Here is a 24,998-nt window from a genome sequence, read left to right on the forward strand (position 1 = left end):
TTGGTAGTTCTTTTCCAGATTGCATTGCTTTAGCCTTCTCTTCCTGATCTTTGCATCTGCATCTTCTTGTTCAAAACTAAAAAATAATAATATCTGGGACTGCCATAATTCTTCCTGCAGTACGATGCAAGTGCATCTGTATTCTTCAGCAATATTCCTGATGTGGGGGAAATTTGCTTCAAAGTATCGTTCTTCTCTTTATAAATGGAAATTATAAAAATGTTGCAAATCTTAATTATCTGAAAGTTTAGCTACTAGCATATTTTAGGTCAACTGAACATTATTTTGTGGTTTAATAGGAATTATTAAAAAAGAGTATTGTAGAACTCACGCAGTTGCTTCAAAACTTGGCCCAGCAAGGTGCCGCCTTGCTGGGCTCAGGCCATGTGTGCACATTATGTTTGGCAGCAAGCCAGCTGACTGTGAGAAAGCTTATGGGATTCCATGTAGGTGGGCTGCTGCTGGTGGTGGAGATCATTCTGTTCCTCCTTTGCCAGCTTGTTCTGCTTGCATTCTGGCTGCTACTCCATAGCCAGTACAGAAACCAATCATGCTGACAGAGGAAGGGCAGACTGACCCATCTCTCCTCTGCTAGCCCACTGTATTTTTATTTTTTATTTTTTGCTGGATATGTCAGAATCAGAAACAGTATTGGCCTGTGGTGAAGGGGCAGTGATTCATGTCTTTATTACCAGGCTGCTGCACTCTTCTGCTGGAAACACAAGGGGATGAAGCCAGCATAAAAATCAAGCATGCAAGCTTGACTCCGCCCCCCCCCCCCCCAGTCTGCTGTTTTTCTGTGTTGAACATACAGAACACAAAGTCTCTTCCTGCTCAGTCAGCATAGAAACCAAGCAGAATGCCTCCTACACCAGCCTGCTGCATTCCAGTTTACAGCCTTTTTACTACTAGCCTGATTTTTACTTGTGAGTAGGGCTGGCAAAGGAGAGATGGAGTGCTCTGTCCATATCTGTCTTTTTTATGACTAAAAAGCAGGCAAGGAAAAAATGTGTAGGCTAGTAACTTTTGGGGCCTAATTTATAGAGCTGCATTAAATTCAGCTTTTGAGGTTTGAACACAAGATGTTGCCTGTTCAAATAATAATTCCTCCCATTCAACAGTTGTGACCTGGAACTCACCTGGGCTTAAAAGCAATCTCATAAAGGAAGCTGTTAACCAGCTGTCTCTATACAAAGCAAATGTAAAAATATCATGGTCTCCAGTGAAGTATCTGAAATGCAAATACTTCAGAAAGCACCTCCTTAAAGTTTTGTCTGGAGAAGAAAGAAATGCAAAGAAATGGACCTTTATATATTTTGACGAATTATGTTCTTGCTGATCCATCTGGTGTGTGGAAAAATATTTCATGCAACAAAATCTTAAGAAACAAATGATCAGAAATGGTTAAACCTGATTCTAAAATGTCTTGCTGGCATATCCAGCAGCAATAACAACATAGTATCAGGGTTTGTGGTAATGGGCAGATCTGCAGATGGGGCTATTAAGTTCTTAGCATTACTTCAACTGTCTTAATATCTCTATTGAGGATACAAATATTTAATTGTTTTATCTTTAAATAACTGCATGGATTCTCTCATTGGTCTATAATCAATTCCTTCTTTTATGTCAAGCATGTGGCCTTCTTTATACTCTGCATTTTGTCTTTGCTATTTTAAAGATTACTTGTTTCAAAAAAAGAAAAGAAAAGAAAAGACAGTACATACTTTGTGTTCTTTGGTACCTGGACTTATGTTTGGAGGAACAGGAATGTTCATATTCCAGATCATCCCAATATTAAAAAAACAAACAAACCATGACTGGATCTAATAGGTGCTAAAGTCTCTGCTTGACCTATTTGATTTTTGCAAGGAATGAAAAAGCTTACCAAATGCATTTCTTTTGGAGTATCTACTGTCTTTGTTTTTAAAATTCTCTCCTTTCACCTGTTATGTGCATGTTTTTTCTCTTACTTCTGCTTGCCCACTGCTGCATCATGCTATTCAGGAGATTCAGGATGGACACAATGGCTATCCTTCTGACGCAGAAGTTGATCAGGTGGCAAGTTTTACTCATCTTTTGTTCACTAACTCTATAGAATGTCACTGTGAATGTTGGAGTTGTGAAAATTCTCATTTTTGTTACCTACTCTTCAGAAGTTCGAGAATAGTTTAAAAACTGTTTTTCAGTGCTTGTGAACAGTGGTGGACTTTGGGCTTTAAAATTTCAGCAGCACCCTGTGCGATGCCACAGTTTGGTGCCCCCCACCTCTCACCTTCCATTGCAGTGCCCTCTTGGTTTGGTGCGCAGTGCAGGTGAATCAGTCACACACTCCCCTAAATCCTCCCCCACTTGTGAGAATTAATACTTCTCTGAAGCTCTCTCGTTTGAATTGAGGATGTATAACACATACTCATAGCTAAATGTCCATTGAAGCTAGTGGGTAGTTTAGAGCAGTGCCATTGTCTTGAGGCACATAGCAGATTATATCTATGGTTTTTCCCATAAGCATTGGTAAATATGTACAGTTCCTTTGATTACTTTTAAAATGTACTAGAAGTGAGGCCATAGGCGTATCACTTCCAGTGGTATGCAGAACACAGTCATTCCAAGTGATCAATGCAGGCTGCTCCTTGTAAAAAGCACATATTTAAAGACCATTGCAGACATGCCCCATTGCACCAGGCTTTGGATTGGTAACCTAGGGTCCTGCTCCCATCTGTATTTGGCACCTGTTGACCTAGGCCATATTTCCCTCACCTCAGAGGTGTAGCTAGGGGGGTGGGGGGCACTGGGCACCACACTGTGGGAGGCGGCACTTACTGCAGGGCCATCAGTGCGCCTGAGCCATGCATCTCTTCTGGAAGTAATGCATTGGCTTGGGTGCCCGCAGGCTCCGCACTGCCTGAAACGGCAGCATGGGGGTTGCATCTGCCCACCACCTCCCCCTCAGCTGTAAGGCGACTGAGATTGAGGTGCCGGGGGAACTGTGTGCAAGGTCCATGCTGCCCAAAACGGCAGTGTGGTCTTGCTTCGACCTGCTGCCTCTCCCTCAGCTGCCCTACAGCTGAGAGGGAGGTGGCGGTGAGGTGCAGTGTGCCCTGCTCCTGCTTGCCCCGCCCCCAGGTGAAGGGCGCACACATCACCCTGGGTGTCTGAGTGGCCAGCTACGCTGCTGCCCCCCTCCCCCAGTGTAGGTGACTCACAATAGGAACACGTGTAAGGTCCACACTAGGAGTCAGAGTAAGATTGATACTTAGCCCATTGAATGCCTGACAGGGATGGTCACAATACTTTTAGCATTTAAGGCACATTCAGAAGGAAGGCCATTTTCTCTAAGTTGCAAGTGAGGGATAAAGGTGAGCTCTGCTGTTGTCCAGTAGCTTTCAGTAACAAGCACAGTCCAGTGATGGCATAGGTTTGCGACCATTGCAGCTGTGCAACATCTGCACTCCAGAGGACTCCTTCCTTCCTCACATTGCACTTGGCAACAGCAGCTTGACAGTGTGGGCTGTGTGTACACTGCATCCCTGTGCTTTCCAGCTGTTGTGAAAGTAGGCAAGAGTGGGAAGTCACAATTTCTGAATGCTTTTTAAGTAACCTATTAATGTGCAACTACTTCAGTGTAAACAAGAATGGTAAATTCAGATAGGAGTAAAACGAAGCACTCCTTATTTCAATATATTAGCCAAGAGTATGTGTAACAGCTTGGACATGTGCAGAGAGACTTTTGACTCTTTTTATAATTGAAAGAGCTGGAACCCTCTTCCTTTCTTGCCACGTTTTGCTTCTTGAAGTCCATCTGATTGCAAAAGCAGTTTGCCAGGGGGAGGTGGGGAGGGCTACTGTTCAAGAAAATAGGAAGCTTCCTTATATGGAGTCAGACCATTGCTCCATCTGGCTCAGCATTGTCTACAGTGACTGGCAGCAGCTCTCCTGGCCTTGCCTTGCCTTGCCTTGCCTTACCTTACCTTACCTTACCTTACCTGGAGTTGCTGGGGATTGAACCTGGCACCTTCTGTATGCAAAGCAGATACTCTACCACTGAGCTATGGCTCTTCCCCTTAAATCAAGGTCAAAATCCCCTTGGCCATGAAGATCTGATTAAGCAGTTACTTGCTTCTTAGTCATAAAGCCCAAACATTGATTGATTGATTGATTGATTGATTGTATAAATTTATATATAGTTGAGTATTGTTCAAGTTCACAAAAAGAATTTTTATATCAAATAAATAGCGTTGACTAAAAATAGTTTAGGGAGTTACCCTTTAACCATTAAAGTGCTGCTTAAAATATTACAATATCAATATAGGTGACATTTTATGATTTTCAATTATTACATGATTTTATTGATTTATACCATTTAAATAAATAAAACATATAAAAAACTAATAAATGTCCATACAGAGATGGATCCATGGTACAACAAACATCAGAATGACAAAAAAATACAAATTATTGGACTTGGAATAATATGTTATTTTGAAACAAATCTTAAATGAATTCTGTGAGTGAAGTGAGGCACAAAATTTACAAGACCAGTGGAACTGAATATGATTTAGTGGTGAGTGTTTGTAATTAAAAACTTATTAAAGTCTACATTTTAAATATGCAGTTAATGAATCAGTAAGTTAATTACACCAGTTAATATTGTATGTAGGATAAGGAGTATAAATCATAGTATGCCAGATGTCATATTAGTATTTCACATCAAAATCTGTTAATGTCAAGTGATAAATTGGCCAATTGCTTTAAAAAAAAACAATTCCACCACACTTCTGCTAGAGCAGTATTGCACAGAAACAAACACTAGTTCTGTGAACATCATTTGGACATATGGGAAGGCAACTGTTGGAAGGATTGCAGTATTAATCCTGACTTGTAAATCAGAAATGCAGCAGAAGTTGTGGTGGACCTCTGCGAGCATTTATTTTTAAATTGACCGGATGTTTGTACATACCAGAACTTAAAATGTTGCAAATTTTATTCTGAACCTTACAAGGAAATACATTGTGATCTTAAAAAAATATCTGGGCATGAACAGTTCACACTATATTTCTTCCCCAAAATAGTACCAGTCAGGGGTGAACTCAAGCCATGAGCATGATCTAAAAGTATGGACATAGAGTTATTGCATCATGTGTAGTTTGATTAAAACATCAAGCCATTTGGGCGATCTGCTTATTATGGCACAGTGGTTTTATGTGGTGAAAAATTGTTCATAGTCTGACTTACTGAATCTTCAGTTCTTGCAAATGCCTTAGTCAGACCTACATGTGCTAGAGATTAATTTGGAATGCTCTCAGTGCTTGCATAAGGGACACTTGAGGCCCCTGAGCTGAAGGAAATCCTCCTTTGCCACAGAGGACTGCCACTGTGGGGAGACAATCCATTGTTCCTTGAATTGACTCCTGAGGGCCACTTGAACGGCTCTCTCCCACTATCCTCGGTTCAGTAAATACTGCTGTGGTCATGAAGCATGATTTTAAGCAAGCAGAGCAAAAAGCTGAACAGCTCAATCAGCTCTGTTCAGCAAGAGCAGTGGCAGGGCAAAGCTGTGGAGTGTTTTAAAAATGGAGAATAAAAGCAGGCTGCACCATCAAACTGCAGAAAATAAAATGGACTAGAACAAATGTTCAGTAAAATATAAAATTTCTTTATTAAAGCTTCCAGAGTTATCTGATGTGCTTCAGTTCTGTATAGCTAGTCAATCTGTTTTTCTTTCTGGGGAATACTTTATTCTCTAGATAGTGATCTATGGACCAGATATATAGTCTGCTTCACAGACCTTCTCTTGCACAGTTAGTTTCCATAATAAAGTTAGCTGGCATTGCTAATGGAGTAAATGGTCACTCCCATTACATACAAATATGTAGATTTACATACTGCATACCTGTTGTGTACAATAAAAAAATGTATTATGAAAGTGCAATATCTAGTTATTGCAACTTAATATTTGCTTTTCTTATGTAAAATTTTAGCCAAATGATTTATCATTCCTTGCTTAATTTTGGAAGGGATTCTGGGGCCTGTGAGCCTCCATTAGCAGGGGGAAAATACGACATAGGGCAGGATATGAAAAACAAACTTTAAAAGCATTGAGTTGCTAAAAAGTGAGAAAAAAACTTTGAAAACATTTGGTCAGCCATATGTATAAGAAATAACACTGCAAAATACTCTGGGAGCTGTATGTCAAAATACCCAACAACTTACAATATTTGCCGAATTTTTGTGTCTTGTATGTGCTAATTGGAATAGTTGGTCTTACCTTTGTGTAGTTGGTCTTACCTTTGTGTGAATGCTTTGCTACTAATCCATATTGTAAATATTGACACTGTTTATTCTGTAAATCCAGTAATGCTGCATAAAATCTGAGCAGATTCTCTTAATCCATGGTTAAGAGATCAGGGACAGACCACAGTGTATCTCCCTCTCCCTCTCTACTTTTTGCATCTTGGTAACTAATTTCACCCTCTTCCATCACTTTTGCAGCAATAGTAACTATACTTCAGTCTTTACCAGGGTTCCTGATTAAACAGGCCTCCAAGCTGTTTTCAGATCCTGGCTAGATAAAAACTGGTTACGTTGATTAGCAGTTGTTGATGAAACACCACATTTCAGCAAAGGAGAGGGGGATTTTGCATCCAAGTTGGAAGGGATGGGGGAAGGAGAATAATTCACCCCTGATTTCTTTAACTTCAATTATGTGTACATTCACACCAGCCCGTAGCACTAAAGAACTCTGCTTTGAGAATAAATCACTATCTTTTGTACTGCTACGGTAACCTCCTAGCAAAAGCACCTTGTGGTTGTTGTTGATGTTTAAGCTCTGCAGATGGAATGTAAGATTTACATTTAGCATTGGATTTCTGCCAGGCACTGAGGGATGGAAACAAGCTCGCCCAGATGGAAGAGGCTCCACTTTTTCCTGGAGAATCAATTAAAGCCATTGGTAAGTGGAGTACTGAGTGGCTGAGAACATTGTTGTTTGTGGCCAAACACAAAATGAAAGCTACTCATTTGGTTTTATATATTTCAGAATTATTACACTGATCAGTTTTTATTCTGGATCCTTAATCCTTTATACCTGGTATCTGAAGAAGTGTGCATGCACACGAAAGTTTATACCCAGAACAAACTTAGTTGGTCTCTAAGGTGCTACTGGACAATTTATTTATTTATTTCGGCCTTTATACCTGAGTTAGGCCAGAGGAGATGCTAAGCACAAAAGGCAAGCATATCTGAGAATAATTTTAATAAACTATAAATTAGCTCAGAAATTAGTAGCTGTGAGACTGATGTGTCAAGTACTTGGGTACTCAATTTTTCTATGCAGCTTCAAGTACTTTTTCATCAAGTTTTATTTTTTCCATTGTGATAATATCACAGCCCTTTGGAGTAGAATGCTAGTGGTCTAGACTGGATGGCATACAACATATTCTCCCCCTCAACACTCCCCTTTTTTGGAATAAAAGTTTGGAGTGTTCCTAAGGATTGGATTGGTTCACACATAATTTTCATGATCCTATAAACTTTCTAAACTATCGAAGCAAGATGCCTCAGGCTTCCATGCTGCCTACCTCCCTTCATTAATTTCATTGCAATTTGCTCCTTTACTTTTAATACAAACCATAACTTGACATTATGTTCATGATCATACTCAGACCACTGTATCTTCTCCCCCATGTGCAGTAGGGGTATATGTGTGAGTATGTGATGTGCTCTGAATGCTCACAGCACTCTGTACATTATTTATTTGATTTAAAGTATTTTACCCTCCAAACTAGTCCCAAAGCAATAGAAAAATTAGAATAAAATATAATAAAAAGCAAGGAACAGTAAAGCAACAGAGAAGATTGCAGGCAAACATAGCTGGGAATGGAGTTCAATACTTTGGGAACTACTTGTGGAAAAAACACTCATTTTGATAGCCCTCTGCCTAGCATTTGAAGGCAGAGGCTCTCACTGAAGGATCTCTAAGGTAGAACTTAATTGATGTGCAGGTTTTGTTTAGAGAAAGCAGTCCTTTAGATACCTATCTTCCAGGCTGCCGAGGATTTCAGTACTTAAAGTGAAATATTTAGAGGGGGAACATTTGACAGGTCTTGGCTTTTGAGACTGATAAGGCAGAGAGTACATGGAAGCAGCCTTGGATGCAATTTAGGGACTCTGGTGTGGAATCAATGCATGCCCATTTTTCTGCTTGCTTGCTTCCAAGAATATCTTACCTGCCGTGTAGGTAAGTCCACAAAAGTTATTAGCTGCAATGTTTTTTCTTAGCCTGAATTTTCACGCTGGCAACAGAAGATTCTTTCTCCATCATTTCCAACATGAAGCGCAGGTTGCTAACTTTGCAGCAAGATGGGGGGGGGGGGGAATGCCTTCTACGAAGTGGGCTGGTGGAGGAGGGATGATGTAATCTGTGCCTCTGTGTCCTCCAACCTTCTGCCGTTCTGGCCTGGCTGAAGAGAAAGGGATCCGAAAATAAAGTAAATATTATGAAAACAATAAAACTGTGGTGGCTGGGCTCACCCAAAGAAAACTAAACCTCGGCTTTGACCCTGGACTTCTCACTGCTAGGCGGAGTGGAGAGTGCATAATCGTATGTTTTGCCACCATGTATCACAGAACCATTTTAGCATAACTCTCGGTATTGCCTTAGTGCAAAATGAAATTGTTAGGTCATATTTTATTCATAAGGTGCTGTCTTGAATCTGTATCTGGGCTGTGAAGTGGAAAGCCAGATTTGATGTCTGCTCATTTGCCTGCAAGATAAGTTCTTCCATGTGACTAATTCACAGAACTGCTTCTAAATGTCGTTGTCATTGTTGGGAGGAATAGAATGGTTCCCTCAGTTGCCATAAGTTCGGCTTTCAGTGAATGAGATGTAGTTATAAAGGTTCTGTTAAATGTCATGTTTGATTTGCCAAGCTTATGTGTTGGTCATTTTGAAATTTATGACATTGTTTGTCCACAGTGTACCCAGTTCTTCTCTGCTACCGCCATAAATATGCCTTCTACAGTGGAACCCCAGGTTGCAAACATCTGCGTACATGCGAGTTGCAATTTGGCGCTTCTGCACATGGCGCAAAGTGCGATTTAGTGTTTCTGTGCATGCGCGAGTGCCGAAACCCAGAAGTAACCTGTTCCGGTACTTCCGGGTTCGGCGCGGTGCGCAACCCGAAAACATGTAACCTGAAGTGTCTGTCACCTGAGGTACCACTGTAGTTCTGATTTTAGCTTCCAAAGTTCTGGATTCTGAAGATATTAGTAGGGAAGTATGCACACTATGGCAGACAGTGGGACTGCAATTCAGTATATTCTTAAGTGGGAGTAAGTTTCATTGCAGTCAGAAGCCTTCTGAGTATACCTATTCAGGATTGCACTGTAAGGCACCCTCAAAGTAGGATTGTGCAGTGGTGTTTATTACTGAAAATGTAGATGACTGTACGAAACTATCAACTTAAAATAAAAAATTGTGTCCTTAAAAACATTTTTAATGTCCTAGATGGTATTCTTATTTTTTGTAATATCAAGTATTTTACAGGTGACCCATAACTTGCTAGGCTTTTGTTTATTTTTATTTTTTCAGTTATGAAAATGTCTACTTTTGAAGTGCTATGAAATAGGCATTATTTTAAAAAACTGAAATAATTGGCTGTATAAACTCAGTTCATTCCATGTGTAAATTCCAGCCTCAAAAAGGCATTTATTAGTAGAAGTTTTTTGCATCAGGTATTTTGCCTGTGTTCATACATAATAAAAATAATCCTATAGTTCGATTTTTAGTACTAATAAAGTATCTTATTTTTTCCAGCTAAAGACGTCATGTATATCTGCCCATTTATTGGAGCCATCAGTGGTACACTATCAGTGACAGATTTCAAAATGTATTTCAAGAATGTTGAGAGGGTGAGCCCTTTTTTCTTATTGCACGTCATGCATCTTTCTGCTACAGCCTTATTCCTGTGCTTTCCTTTTCAGAAACTGACACATGTATAAACTAAGCATAAAGTACTGTTTCAGCATTATGTGGCCTAATATAATTGTATATTTTTATCTCAAACAGAATATTACATATTTCCTCACACCTGCAATAAAGAAACGTGGTGCTTACTTTTTCTTCAAATTTCAGGATCCACATTTTGTTCTTGATGTGCCTCTTGGAGTGATGGCCAGAGTTGAAAAGATTGGAGTGCAGAGCCATGGAGACAACTCTTGTGGAATAGAAATTGTTTGCAAGGTATCAGTTTAATTTTGCAGAAGTGTACATAAATTGTGCTTTAATTTCATTGTGGAATCCCAGTGATATATCTTAGATATATAAGACGCTGTTACTTGCTTATTTCTTATGGCTGTTGTGAATGCACTGGTGTAACTGGTCCTAAGACCTAAAGTTTAGAACAGGTTTTTATTAATTTTCAGATAAACCTGGATTAAAAGAGGAGGTTCCTTAGAACCACTATTCAGTGCAAAAAAATCTTTTGAATAATGTTTGTAACTGCTGTAATTTTTCACTTAACATACCAAACCTTAAGATATCTTTTCACAGGATATGAGAAACTTGCGGCTTGCCTATAAACAGGAAGAACATAGACTGGAGATTTTTCAAAACCTTATTAACCGAGCATTTCCTCTTTCTCATGGGCTTGTAAGTATTACAATTAGGAGTTCTATACCCTCAACATTGGTTCATTATTCAAACTATATAGTGGGAGGAATCTAAATATAGTCTTGTGGTGCTTAAGAATTTAAAAAATCAATATGATTCTTACTCTTCTTAGTAGTGTAGTTAAAAGAACTTACATCAGTGTTCAAATAAGTTTTACTCAGAGTAGACCCGTTGAAATTAATAGACCTAACTTTGTCATGTTCATTAATTTTGGTGGGTCTAAATCCATACCCACCACCTTGTGGGGCATCTTTGAGAGAAAAAAATTAAAAGGAGTAACCCCCACACAAATCCAGAGTGGAGTCCCTAAGGCAGTTGGATGGCATCTTGTACGCCTCCTTCCAGCAACACCTACAGCCAAACTGGTGCCAAACGTATTCCTCTGCTTTTCTCTGGAGTACATCAGTGAGGTTGTCATCTGGGCAGCCCAGGACCTCCAAACACACTGCCCAGGCTTGCACCTTGGAGAGATCATAGCCACTGCAGGCACTGTGATTCTCCAGTGGTTTGGTTTCACCCCTGGAGGCATACTCCATTGTGTGGAAGTGAATGTTTCATTGTTCTCTATTGTTGCTAGCCACATGCACTTGGCAGAGTTGATGAAATTAAGATTGTTTATATTTATGAAGAATGTTTTTACTGAGTTTTAATCTCAGTGTAAAATGTTCTTCTGAATTCTTAAGAAATGAAGAGAAGAGAGAAATAGTGTAATTAAATAGTAGTAATGTATGCTTTTGTTTCACTGCATTTAGCCACTCTTTGCATTCACCTATAAAGAGAAATTTCCTGTTAATGGCTGGAAAGTTTATGATCCAATGGCAGAATACAAGAGGCAGGTAGGTAATGACAATTTTCACTTTAAAAAAATAATTTGCAATGTTTTCTATTTTGCCTGAATATCCATTTGTGGAAGATCTAAAAGACTAAGTCAAGTACTTAAAAATTTGCCGATACTAGATGGACACTGAAAAGTCAAGAACCATGCCATTTTCCCCATTGTTTTCCTGGACATAATAGTTGGACTAGAGAGTGGAACTACACATGTTAATGCCCCACATCCAGTAATGCAGCCACTTCCTGCATGACCTCACACTGCATGTCCTCTGTGTGGTGTGCCACAAGATATGTAGACTCATGCTTACTCCTCCTGCTAATTGTGAATCAATATTTGTGTGCACCTTTATATGCATATAGGCCCTGGCCACGAGAGCAGTTGGGGGGGGGGGAGAGTGCATGTCGCCTTGTTCTTATTTACTGTATTTACATATTGCCTGTCTGTTAATGCATTTAGTGTGAGTTACTATATACAATAGGTAAAGGTGAAGGTACAGCTACATGATCAAAAAAGGAAAGAGGAAAATAAGCAAATTCTGGCACCTCCTTTTACATAACAAACCAATATGCCAGGATTGTGTTTAAATTTCCCTTTAGCTGTTATATGTCCATCTGTAGCAAGCAAGTAGTTTGTGGAGATGCAGCAGAGCTCTGCCCCTTTCAGACTTTGAACTAAGATCTACTCATGCATTCAGGACTAATACTGGTTTTCTATAACCTTCAGAAGCCTTGTAAAATAAAAATAAAAATGAGTTACAATATAATTGTAATGTTTTAGGTTTAATTAAATGTTTTAGGTTTAAATTAAACGTTTTAGGTTTAATTTTTCGGGACCCTGAAATCAGATGGGTAAACCTTGACTCCTTAAAACATTGTTTTGCTTCTATGCAGGGCTTACCCAATGAGAGTTGGAAAATATCCAAAATCAACAGCACATATGAATTCTGTGACACATACCCTGCTGTTCTTGTTGTGCCAGCTAGTGTAAAAGATGATGATCTCTCCAGAGTAGCAGCATTTCGGGCAAAAGGCAGAGTTCCAGTAAGTAAAATTCCTGAGTTAGAAAACAATTGCTGGTGTATGGGTTATGATGCAGCTTGACACCTAATCTGAGAACTCCAAAACTAGTTGCTCAATTCTCTATTGGAAGGAAGACTATGTGAACTAAAAAGGAAAACAAGAAACAGTCCTAAGCTGGGAACCCAAGTGTAAAAAGGCACTTATATTCTGTCTGTGATGTGGTGGGAAGATCGCATAAAATCTACTTCATAGGTTCAAAAATCAGTTGGACTGCACTTCAGCAGTTTGTGCGAAGAATAATATTTGATGTCAGAATTGGGACTAACAGAAATCAAAATTATTCCTATTGTGAAAAGCCATTTTCTGAAGATTGTCCTTCTGTGTTTAGACAATAAGCAGTAATGGTATGGGAAATATTTTTGTAGGGGGTTAATGATCCACTCCATGGTCCCATTCACTGGTAACTTCAAGACTTGATTATTGCAATTCACTCTGTAGGGTTATCCTCAAGATTAGTCTGGAAGTTAGTGCAAAATACTTCTGTGAGGTATATTCATTCAACATACTATGCTTTAGTTGAAGTAGGTCCATTGGCTGCCTCTCTGCTCCAGGATAAGGTGCATGGTAGTGCACCTTAAATAACTTGGGACCAGGCTACCCTTATGCCCGTGCAGGGACGATCGAAGGCTAACCGACACCCGGGGTGGGGCAAACTGCCAGCTGCACACACGTTGCATCCCTATGTAGGGCGCATGTGCGGCATCCCTACATACAGCGCATGCATGTGACACTGCGCATGTGTTGTACATAGTGGTTTGCCGCTGGCGCCACCTGAGCACTGTACGGACGGTGGCAGGATCCTGTGCTTGCAGCTGCAGTGGTGGTAGAGGAATCCTCCACTTGCGGCTGTAGCAGTGACGGAGGGATCCTACTGCTGTTCATACGGTGCTTGGGCGGCTCTGGCAGCAAACCGCTATGTACAGCGCATGTGTGTGACACCACAAATGTGTTGTATGTAGTGGTTTGCCACGGCCCCAGCACCGTACGGACAGTGCAGCCACGAATGGAGGATCTTCCACATGCGGCTGTGGCTGTGCAATGGCCGCTTACGCCAGTGCACCATGGGGCGAGCACCCCACAGGGTACCTTCTTGTCACCCCTCCAGACATGGCACCTGGGGCGAACCGCCCCCCCCCCACATTGCGACATCACTGCGCCCGTGCCTAGCCATTAAGTTCCCTTGAGAGAATTGTGTGTGTCTTGGGGAAGGGGGAATCAAACAGCAGGCAAGCCCCCAGTTGCTATGCTGAATTGCAAAAACACTTTTGAAAGTACTATCAGTTCCAAAGGTGGTTTGCTATTGTCAGGAAACTTCATGCAGAACTGTATTATTAGTTTTGATGGCCATGTAAAAAAATACGTGTGTCTTTTGATTTTTGAACCAGTACCTTTATTCTCTGTCTTCTTATGACGTTACATCTGTTGCTAATATGACTTCTGCAGTTGTTTCTACTGCATATACATTGGTGTATATATATTTTCCCCTTAACCTAGGTGTTATCCTGGATCCACCCTGAAAGCCAGGCCACCATCACACGTTGCAGCCAACCTCTAGTGGGCCCAAATGACAAGCGATGCAAAGAAGATGAGAAATATTTGCAGACGATTATGGATGCCAATGCTCAGTCCCATAAGCTCTTCATCTTTGATGCTAGACAGAACAGTGTTGCAGATACAAATAAGGTAGAACTAGCATAAGGGGAAAACATATACATTTATTTAAAATTCAAAGTGACATTCAACCAAGTCACACTTTGGAGTAGGGCAACTGAAATCAATGGACTTAAGTGGGTCTATTCTGAGTATGACTTAGTTCAATATCGCTCTGAAATACTTAAATTTTAAAATGTTGAAATTACCTTTTTTATCTAAAATATTTTAAGGCCACTCTTTTAGCACTAAACTCTCACAGGGCATCTTCCATAAAAGATAAAATACAACATACATGATCAAAGATACAAACATGAAAAATATATTTAAAATTTGAATACCAATATTAATACAACAATCATAATTCATAAGAATGAGCAATAATAGCAGTAGTAATAATAATATAATATAATATAATATAATATAATATAATATAATATAATATAATATAATATAATAAAATTAAAATACCATTAGAGCTAACTAAAACATTTTAATGCTATTTCAACCCTGGTTTATGCCAGCATAACCATAATATCTTAAGAAAAACCAATTTGAAACAGATATCTCTCTTAAATCCCACCAAAACCTTTCTATTTTGCCAGGCCAATGCAGGCAATTTAAGAATACTTATTTCCATAATGAGTATTTGACACCTGTTTTTAATCTTTTATGTGGTGTTTATTTTATGTATTATTGCTGCAAACTTCTTTGGTATTTTTCTTTTTTATGATATAGTGGTACATAAATATTTAAAGAAGTAAATAAAGGCCCATAAAGAAGGGGCCATGCACATCTCCCTTGAAATAGAATTCCGTAAGTGTGAGGCCACTGTTGAGAGAGCCCTTTCCTTCATGCTTGCCAGCTAGCTTTTTCTCCCTGGTGGGCATTCAAGAAATCTTAAATCTTAGAGATACATTTAAATTACTTAAAATGTATTTTCAGACGAAAGGTGGCGGCTATGAAAGTGAAAGTGCCTACCCAAATGTGGAGTTGGTTTTCTTGGAAATTCCAAACATCCATGTAATGAGAGAATCACTGCGTAAACTGAAGGAAATCGTCTACCCTACAATTGATGAATCTCGATGGCTGTCCAATGTGGAGAGTACACACTGGCTGGAATACATACGGGTAATTGACTTGTTGAAAATATAAATTGTGGGTTTTTTGCTTTAAAATGTTAAAATCTTTCTCCATTTTCCCCTTTCTTTTGTCACTTCTCTATATAATCTGAAAAGGGGAAATGCCTTGATTCTTCAGAATCCGGGTTTTTCAGATTATATAAAACTACTGCTATATGCTGTTAGTGTGTATTATAGACTCCAGTAGAAGCAATCCTTATTTATTTTTTTATCTACTTAATGCTGTTTAAAACATTTGTAACCCATTTAACTCTTCAGGGCAGCTTTACAAACATGTTTGAATAATTTTTTTTACAGTTTTACTAGGTATGGGCTATGCCTTTCTACTGTAGGACAGAGGAACTGATGACTACTTACCCTACACCTAATTCAGCTCAAGTTTTGGGATTCTTGGCCTTGGCAATAGGATAACAAATAACACCTGCCCGCCCCCTCCCTGCCCTGGACAAAATTACAAAGCCATGTAGATAGATAATTTATTATGGTCAGAGACCAGCTCGCATAACACAATAATGACAGCGTTCATAAAGATAAAATATACAATTGGAGCAGATTGCAGCAATGGCTCATGAGTTAAAATTGAAATATAATACATACACCCATACAACTGAGATTTGGGCTACCATAAAAATTGATCCTGAGGCGCCCCAAAGGGTGACTTTAGCTTTTCCCTAGTGAGTTATTTTATTCTAGAGGGTGATCTGTGCCTACAAATCTGGGTGCAAAATCTGGCTACCAGCCAGGTCGTCTTGTGATCTTTGCCTAAGAGGAGAGAATTAAGTTTAGCCATGAACGGCTGACTTAATTGCAGTTGGAAGCCTCACCACATTTAGAGTTTGCACAGCTCTTTTAGACAGTTGAGTGTTTCATAAATGTTAGTGTAGTTCCTACAACAATCTTATAAAATAGCTCAGTATTATTTTCTCCATATTGCACTTGCAGGACCAAAACTGAGCGATGATAGCTTGCCAAAAGTCATCTAGTGACTCCATAGCAGATAAGAGATGTGAATGCACCGATTGACACCTCAGTCTCACTCTGCTTCACCAGCCCTCATATTTAGGTAGGAATTACCAGGGATCATTTTCACTCTTGAACATGGCTCTGTTTCTTCACAACACAGAATATGGGCACACACACATCTAGACAAATCCTCTGCCAGCCTCTCTCTGGCAAACTGCCACGGGAACTACAATTCTGCTTGGCTAACTACCAGAAGTGCCTTATTTGCAAGCACTGCATACCTTCATGGCTTTCCAGCTAAGACATGCAGTGTCATGGTTTAGTTTGTATATTGTCTATGAATCAAAGCACAGATGCCAATAGAGATAAACACTGACTTCATTGGAAATGGGCTTCCTTTTAATTTGTTATCTAGTGTTTTTGTTTTTTAATTTTTTATCCAGTTTATTGATTTTGAAAAGGTTTTGTAGATGGTGTTTCTTAACCCCAAGCATTTCATGGCATAGCAAGATAGAACAGAATATTTATTAGTGTCTTGATAGTCTTAATAACAAGCTGCTAATAGAATTTATTGACATCAGAAAATTCAGCAAATGGTAGTTTTGTAAAGAGAAAGACGGCAACTCCATGTTATTGCTTTATAGAGAACTGAAATTGTTAATTAAATTTCCAAATCTAATGGGCAGAATGTGAAGTTTGCCCTGTCTAAATGTTAGCTTTGCTGATTTTAAAAGACTTTTTTGTGGGGATCAGCTTACATTGTATAATGGTGCTTTCAACTCTTACACAGTAAAACCTGGGTTGTTGAACATAATCAGTTCTGGAAGACTGTTAGACTTCCGAAACATTCAACAACCGTGGCACGGCTTCTGATTAGTTGCAAGAGCTTCTTGCACTCAAGCGGAAGCCACTTCGGATGTTCGGGTTCTGAAAATCATTTGAAAACCAGAGCATTTACTTCTGGGTTTTCGGCATTGGGGAGCTGAAATGTACAGTAACAGAGGCGTTCGGGAACTGAGGTTTGACTGTACTGCAAAGTTTACCTACAAGATCACCTTACCTTACAAGTACCTTACCACTTCAATTAGCAAAATTGGTACTATTTCAGGTGGCATATAATAACTGTTCCACATTTGTAAGGATTCAATTGTCTAGTGTGGCAATGTCTACACTTTGGAAGTCCCTGCCTATTGATATCAAGCAGGTGCATTCACTGTACTCTTTTTGACACCTGCTAAAAACATTCCTATTCAGACAAGCCTACCCAGGTGCTCAGAAAGCTGAGGTAATTTTAATGTTTTAGTATTTCAACTTTTTTATGTTTTAAAGCAGGGTTGTAATTTTTTCTTGATTTTACTGTTTTATCTTTTGTAATCTGCTTTTAGGCTTTTTTTTTTTCTTTTTTACAATCAAGTGGTGTACAGTGGAACCTCGGGTTATAGACTCTTCAGGTTACAAACACTTCAGGTTACAAGACTCCGTTAACCGAGATAGATAGATAGATAGATAGATAGATAGATAGATAATTTATTACGGTCAGAGGCCAGCTTATAAAACACACTTGGGGTTACAATCCCAGAAGGAAAACAAACATTTAAAACAATGTACAACAATAAATTTAAAATTTATAAATGCGGTAAGCATATAGACACTTAAAACTTTAAGATAAGCTACCGCAGAGAGATGACCCAGAGTCACCCATGGAACCAAGTTTGGGGATTTTCTTAACAAACTAGTTTGAGTCAGGGGATGGTCTGCGCCTACAGATCTGTACACAGAATCTGGCAACCATCCAGGTCATCTTATGATCTTTGCCTAACAGGAAAAGGTCGAATTTTTGCTTTTCCAGGAGGTCAGCAAGCCTCACCAGCAGGGGATCAATGGTCTCACTACATGCCTCTTCATAAAAGGGACATATAAAGAACAAGTGCTCTGGGCTTCCTATATCCCCCAATGAACAGGCACAAAGTCTCTGAGCATATGGGACTTTTTAAAAGGATCATTCCAGGACTGGCGAGGGCAGAGCCGAGCTTCTGGCGAGTGTAAAAGCCCTTCTTGCATTTTTGGATACGAGAAAGAAGAGATATGCTGCCGGTGTGGCTATATCTCTCTCAATTTCTCCAATTTTATAGTCGGGGCACCTTGAGCACTCTTGTTGTCTCTCGGTGTCTATGATTCTTTGCCTGACCATAGCTTTTGCCTGGCCTAACCCCAGACTTAGAAGGGCTTGAGGGGGCAAAACCCAGTTTCTGAAGGGTGTTCAGGACTGCTGTCTGCCAGCCTGACTGGAACTGATCACAGAGGATCAGTGGGGCTATTCACTGGGGGAGCAGATTCAATGTCAATGTCAGTTGTAGATTGATGTTAGGCAGATATAAGCCTCCACTCTCATCATCCCCATTTCTAGTCTAACCCATGTGTTTGAAACACATCTGGGGACTTGTAGGAAAGCTCTAAGGAATTTGGATTGAACTCTCTCAAGGGGGAGAAAGCAGAGGAAGGCGGGCCCAGAAAGGATCCATAAAGGAGCTGTGCCAACGTTTTGGCCTTGTATAAAAAATTTAAGAATACAGTTTGCGGTTTTCCCCGCTGAGCTCCCGATGGAGTTTATGTGAAGTCTGTTGGTTCCTGAAGCCTGTACCACCATTCGTAGATACTTATAATTTGTGACTTGTTCTAATTTATGGCCTTGAAGTTCCCAGCTTCTAAGCTTTGGTTTTCCCCCAAAAGCAAGTATCTTGGTTTTTTGATAGTTAATGTTAAGACATTCAGTTTCACAGTATGCTGCGAGCTTTCTTAGTGCTCTTTTGAGTCCAGTGGGGGTTCTAGATAAAATTACCGCATCATCGGCATATAACAGGACCGAAATATGCCGATTTGTGAGCTTCAGAGGGTGGAGTTCTAAGTCATTGAGTGCAGATACTAAATTATTTAAATAAAAATTGAATAGCACCCTTGCCTGACTCCTTTGAAGGTTTTAATGGGATCTGTTAGGTGTCCTAGGTGGATACACCTGACTCGAAGAGCCGTGTTTGCGTGCAGTGCCTGAATTAAGAACAGAAGCCTTCTATCTACAGTGGTACCTCGGGTTACATACGCTTCAGCTAAAGTGGTGCTTCAGGTTAAGAACAGTTTCAGGTTAAGAACAGACCTCCAGAATGAATTAAGTTCTTAACCTGAGGTACCACTGTATAGTGGTACCCTGTAGTCTATCCCAGAGTCTGGTTCTGGAGACTGTATCGTAGGCTGCTTTTAGATCAATGAAGGTGGCGTATAGTGAGGCCTGCCCTCCTGATTTGTATATGTCAATGAGATGTTGTAACATTAGACAGTGATCTGCCATGGACCTTCCGGGTCTAAAGCCCACTTGTTCTATTGCCAGGATATCTTCATTCTCTAGCCATTCTGTAAACTTATTAAGGAGGTGCTTTGAGTAGAGTTTACTAATCACACTTAATAAGCTAATTGGCCTATAATTCGCTGGGTCTCCTCTGTTGCCCTTTTTATAGAATGGGACTATTATGGCTGTTCCCCATTCCCTTGGGATGTGGCCAGTGTCATCTATGTAAGTAAAGAGGATGGCTAAGAGAGGTGCCTACCAATCCGCCTGTGCTTTTATCATTTCTGGCGTAATGCCGTCCAGGCCCAGGGCTTTGGCCGTTTTCAATTGGTTTTTATATGATTTCACTTCAGTTACTGAAGCTGGTGGCTATTTAGCCAGTTGTTCTATATTATAATTCTGTAACGTAGGTTCATCATCCTCATACAAAGATTGGAAGAATGAGACGCAAAGGTTAGGGGGAATTTGTGAGGTTAAGGGGGAAATAGCCTTATGGGTGCCAGAAGCTACCAGTTTCCAGAATAGTGTCTGATCTTTTGCTTTTGCCACACTAATTAATTCCAGCCAACATTTTCTGGTATAGGCGTTCTTTTGGTGGATTATTAGGTCTTTGTACTCTTTTTTTTAGGGCACGGACAGCAAGATAGGCTTCCTGTCTGACAGAATTTTTGGCTGTCGGGGCGGTTTTGTAAGCATTTTGCAGGGCTCTCTTGGCCTCTAAACAGGTGTGATCAAACCAGGGTTTATTTGATGTTATTGGTTTAGTTGGCCTTTTCTCTGTGGTATTAAAAAGATGGGGTTTTAATTGTTGGAGCAGGCTCTCATACTTGGAAATTGAGTCCTCAAGCCTAGGATTAGGATCTCCTTCAGTTTGGAGTCAAGTGCGGGGGTCCATTTGACTTGGCAGCCAGGTCACTGTAATTTGGTGATCTCTGCAGGGTATACTGTTCTCAGGAAGGGTGACTTGTTTTTAGGAGACACCTGCAGGTGCAAAGGGAAATGGTCCCCCTCTATGAATGGGAGCACTTTCAAATTCACTATTTTTGTTAGCAATTTGCTACCAGCCAACATATAGTCAATTATGCTGGTTTTTGCCCCAGACATAAATGTATATTCCCCGGGGATATTGCCCCTGGTGCAACCATTTAGGATATGAAAACTTAGCTGCCGAGAGAATTTGAGGAGGCAGGCTCTGGCAAAATTTGAATGTTGGTCCTTTGACTGCCTTGGTAGTTGGAAAGCCTCCTGGCCAGAGGCATCAGGGTACCCTATTTTATGCCTGTACAGTGGTACCTCGGGTTACATACGCTTCAGGTTACAGACTCCGCTAACCCAGAAATAGTACCTCGGGTTAAGAACTTTGCTTTGGGATGAGAACAGAAATCCAGCAGCGCAGCAGCAGCAGCAGCAGCAGACCCCATTAGCTAAAGTGGTGCTTCAGGTTAAGAACAGTTTCAGGTTAAGTGCGGACCTCTGGAATGAATTAAGTACTTAACCCGAGGTACCACTGTATTTAGTTTCTGAACTGGGGTCATCAGGCCCTAACCTTGCATTTAGGTCACCCACCAGCAGGGTGGGTAACCTGACATAAGAATCCAGTCTATTCCAGTTGCCCTCAATGCCGGGTTTTTTGCTAGTTGGGGGAATATAAACGTTAATAATTAGTAAACTGCAGTTTCCCCAGGATATGAGTAGGGCCATTGCTAGATGATCTAGGGGGGACAGCTCCTTACAGGTGGCGTTTAGGCATAGTAAGATCAGGATGCATAACCCCCCTTTGAGCCTCCCTGGTCCTCTGACTGCAACCGCTCTAACTGCATATGTATAGTATCCTTCAAATGATGGGTTTTCAGCCGCCCGTGTCTCTTGTAGGGCGATGATATTAAAGTTTTGACGGTAGAAGGGAATGTCTGTAGAATGGGAGAGGCATACATTCCAGGAGAGGATGTTTAGGGCAGTAGTTGATTCTTGGGTTTTTAGATACCAGGCACTCACAGCTGTTTTCTGCCACTGATTCCTCAGGTCCTTTGAATTGATTGAGCCAAGATGCGGAGAAATGGGGGAGCCTTTTGGGAGAAAGACTAATTTAGGGGTATTAATTTGTCCGTCCAGGCAGCCACCCGCCAAGACTTTGTTTCATTCTTCTGCATGAATAGCTTCTAGGATGCGCAGGCAGTCCACGAAGACTGAGCTGATTCCCGGCGCTGGCACCACTAGTTCGACTTGTTGCGTTTTGGATTGGGCTATTGGAGGGGGTGTAGAAGAGACCGTTTCTTTTGGAGACAAATATCGTCAAGTTGTCCATTCCTCATTGGTTAAAGGCTTTGATTTGCAATTGATGTAATTAAATTCCATGGGAGGAGGCGGGGCTAGAAGTGATAGGAACTTCCTTATGGTCAACAGTCTTTCATTTAGTGCATCCTGGGAAAGTTGGATCTGCTCGAGGTAGGTTGTTAGGAGTTGCTCATCCTTTGAGGGGAAATCCTTTTCTAACTTGTTTGATGAGGGTGAGGTTTTGTGCCGCCTGCCCGACTGTTTGAGATTGCCAGCCTCTGGGTGGGGCAGCTTAACGTTTCTGGTGCTGTTGGATTCTGCAGTTCTGGTTTTGGTTTTTGGTCTGGCTGGCCTATATGCTCCCAGAAGCGGTAAAGTGTCTTCAATATTTTCGAAAAAACAGTGCACAAGCAAACCAGCCCTCAGGGAATTGTCTTTATGTGAAAGGGTCCGTTTAGTTGAGAACCCGTCCTTAAAAGTCACTACAGCCCTATTTTGGGCCGTATGATGTGGGAGGAATTTTACATTGGTGATATTTTTTTGTTGTCACAAGGACCCTGGTGACTATGCTGATTTTTTCAGGAATATTTACCGGTACTTTTCTTTGAGCATACGATGGGTGACCTCTATTTGTGGGTAGAGTTGTGAAGGCAAGTTTGTGATTATTTAACGTTAGCTTCCAGCGAATCTGTGTTGTTTTGTCCTGAACCTTTTTTGTTATGTTAGGATAGACGGGATTTCCTTGTGACGCCATGAGAAGGGTTGATTGCTTGGGAGCAGTGTGTGTTCTGCTAGGGCATGGGGCTTTTCCTCAGTGCTTTATCAGTGCACATGAGTTTGTAATTTTCTTTTGGGTTGTAGAAGCTGAGTTCTTTGTTGTTATATTCTCCAGCAGCTTAAAGAGCTTTTGGAAATTCATTTTTTAGTACGGCGGGTCGCCGTTCCTTTCGGCCTCCCAATTTGATGTTTTTGGTCTTTTTCTTTTTTTGCATTGGGCATTTTCTCTTTAAGGCCAGTTTCCTGGGAGCAAGGGACCCTCCCTCCTGCACTGAATTGTTTCTGTTTGTTTTTTTGTAATCGAGTCCTGGCTTGGTTTCATCTCCATTAGTCCTATTACTAGATTTCATGTGGGGGGAAGCGACCTCATGGCTCTTAATTAATTCAGTTAGGGTAGTAAGCAGGTTCAAGCTTTCCAAAAGGAAATTTTTAATTGGCTCAAGTTCTTTGCTTATCTGTGTAGAATGGATTTTGAGTAACTCTTCATACATCCCTGACAGGTAGAAGATAAAGTTGTCCGGGTGCTGTAACCTTGGGCTGTGTGGCCATTTGTCTGTCTCAGTCGGGGGAGGGTGCCTTAATTTCTCTCCTGATAGGGAGGGGAGGGGAGGGGAGGCTCGTTTAACCTGGCTTCTAGGTTTTCCAGCAGTAGCTCCTGTTCTAGACTTGCTTCAGGTCCCTCTTTGGCTAGCTCAGCTTGTTTTAGTTCGGTTGCCAGGTCCACTCCCTCACGTTCGTCGTTAGTTTTTTCCTCCTTTCCAATCCAGGTATGGTCAAAAGACCACTCATGAGAAGGAAGGTTTCCTGGATTATTTGCTTCATCAGCCTTGGGTCGAAAGTAGGTTGAATCTTGGCCTGTTTTTTCTTTGGGGGAGTTGTTACAGGTTGTGTGGGTGAAATCCCCAATTCCTTGCAACATTGTCTTGTAAGTACCATGCTCGGAATCAGAAATAAATAGGGCTACATTATCCAGCCCACAGTTTTAAGGACTTTGCAAGGGGGGGGGTTCAAAGTTGATTTAAGTAGCTTCAAAAGGGAGGGGAGATTTGAAAATCCACCTGACAGCTCTCGCAGTCTTTTACTGATAAAAGTTGGCAGTTACTTTCATAGGTTGAGCCTTTTTAACAGAGTAATTTGATAATTAAAGCTCCTACTCACACGGCAGAGACTCAGTGGAGACTTGACCAGGTGCCATCATCTCCCAGAAGTCAACCCAGAAATAGTACCTCGGGTTAAGAACTTTGCTTCAGGATGATAACAGAAATCGCATGGCTGTGGCACAGCAGCAGCAGGAGGCCCCATTAGCTAAAGCGGTACCTCAGGTTAAGGACAGTTTCAGGTTAAGAACGGACCTCCAGAACAAATTAAGTTCTTAACCTGAGGCACCACTGTACAAATTTTAGGAAGCAAGCAAACAAACTTTCCCACAGGTTAAGCAAATGATCTAATCTTGATGTGCTTTCCAGGCAGTTGTAATTGGGATTTAGTATTCATGCTTGGCATAGTTTTTAGATATATTCTGCCAAGAATCATTCACCCCATCTACCTGAGAAATGTTGATGGTAATGAGTCACACCACTGCAACAGTTTAGTGCATTGATCTGTTCAGCACTGTGTCTGCATGTAATGCTAAACCTTGGCTTAGCAGTACAAGGACATATTTCCACACACTGACTTTATAATAATAAGCCGACTTCAAGCAATGGATTGTGAAACTCTGTTATTAAAATAGGCTAGAGTATGATATATTATTATACAGTGGTACCTTGGGTTACAGACGCTTCAGGTTACAGACACTTCAGGTTACAGACTCCATTAACCCTGAAATAGTACCTTGGGTTAAGAACTTTGCTTCAGGATGAGAACAGAAATTGCACAGTGGTGGCGTGGTGGCAGCGGGAGGCCCCATTAGCTAAAGTGGTGCCTCAGGTTAAGAACAGTTTCAGGTTAAGAACAGACCTCCAGAATGAATTAAGTTCTTAACCCGAGGTACCACTGTATACCCCTTGATTGCAGTAAAACCTCTAAGTGGTTTACAAGAAATGTAACACTAAGATTCTTTTATATGCTGGACTAAGCTTTGCAGAAGCCCTCCTACTAGATGCACAGAAGGAGGTGGGGTGGGGAGTCTGCATGAGCTTGATGCTTTGTTTGGGATTGTGGAGGTTTGTCCACATAATAGTAAACCATGATTTAGCATTGCATATGAATGCAGCCTATATGTCATTTGTGGAGGTCTATCAACAGCTGTTAGTAATGTGCAGAGCTT

At 40.7% G+C, this 24,998-nt stretch overlaps 1 protein-coding gene and 2 long non-coding RNA genes across 6 annotated transcripts in view; 1 reads left to right on the top strand and 2 right to left on the bottom strand.

Annotated features, from left to right (window-relative positions):
- Positions 1-24,998, top strand: part of MTMR1 (myotubularin related protein 1) — a 53,705-nt gene that overhangs the window by 9,804 nt on the left and 18,903 nt on the right. For 2 of the 4 annotated variants that reach the window (XM_081848024.1, XM_081848025.1), the window contains 9 exons: positions 2,005-2,055; positions 6,874-6,949; positions 9,815-9,909; positions 10,133-10,240; positions 10,550-10,648; positions 11,422-11,505; positions 12,395-12,544; positions 14,078-14,266; positions 15,179-15,364. In XM_081848024.1, coding sequence (XP_081704150.1) covers positions 6,904-6,949; positions 9,815-9,909; positions 10,133-10,240; positions 10,550-10,648; positions 11,422-11,505; positions 12,395-12,544; positions 14,078-14,266; positions 15,179-15,364 — 957 coding nt within the window. In that variant the 5' untranslated portion in view covers positions 2,005-2,055; positions 6,874-6,903. The remainder of the gene's footprint in view (positions 1-2,004; positions 2,056-6,873; positions 6,950-9,814; positions 9,910-10,132; positions 10,241-10,549; positions 10,649-11,421; positions 11,506-12,394; positions 12,545-14,077; positions 14,267-15,178; positions 15,365-24,998) is intronic. The other 2 variants (XM_081848026.1, XM_081848027.1) reach the window with 1 other exon arrangement.
- LOC309334085 lies at positions 1,970-6,867 on the bottom strand. Its single transcript, XR_014152857.1, has 2 exons — positions 3,979-6,867; positions 1,970-3,948 (listed from the first exon to the last, which is right to left on the bottom strand). It is a non-coding gene; the product is annotated as an uncharacterized lncRNA (long non-coding RNA).
- On the bottom strand, positions 20,152-21,251 carry LOC309334119. Its single transcript, XR_014152894.1, has 2 exons — positions 21,150-21,251; positions 20,152-20,542 (listed from the first exon to the last, which is right to left on the bottom strand). It is a non-coding gene; the product is annotated as an uncharacterized lncRNA (long non-coding RNA).

Source organism: Podarcis erhardii (assembly GCF_964252035.2).
Source record: "Podarcis erhardii genome assembly, chromosome: Z".
Taxonomy (NCBI): Eukaryota; Metazoa; Chordata; class Lepidosauria; order Squamata; family Lacertidae; genus Podarcis; species Podarcis erhardii.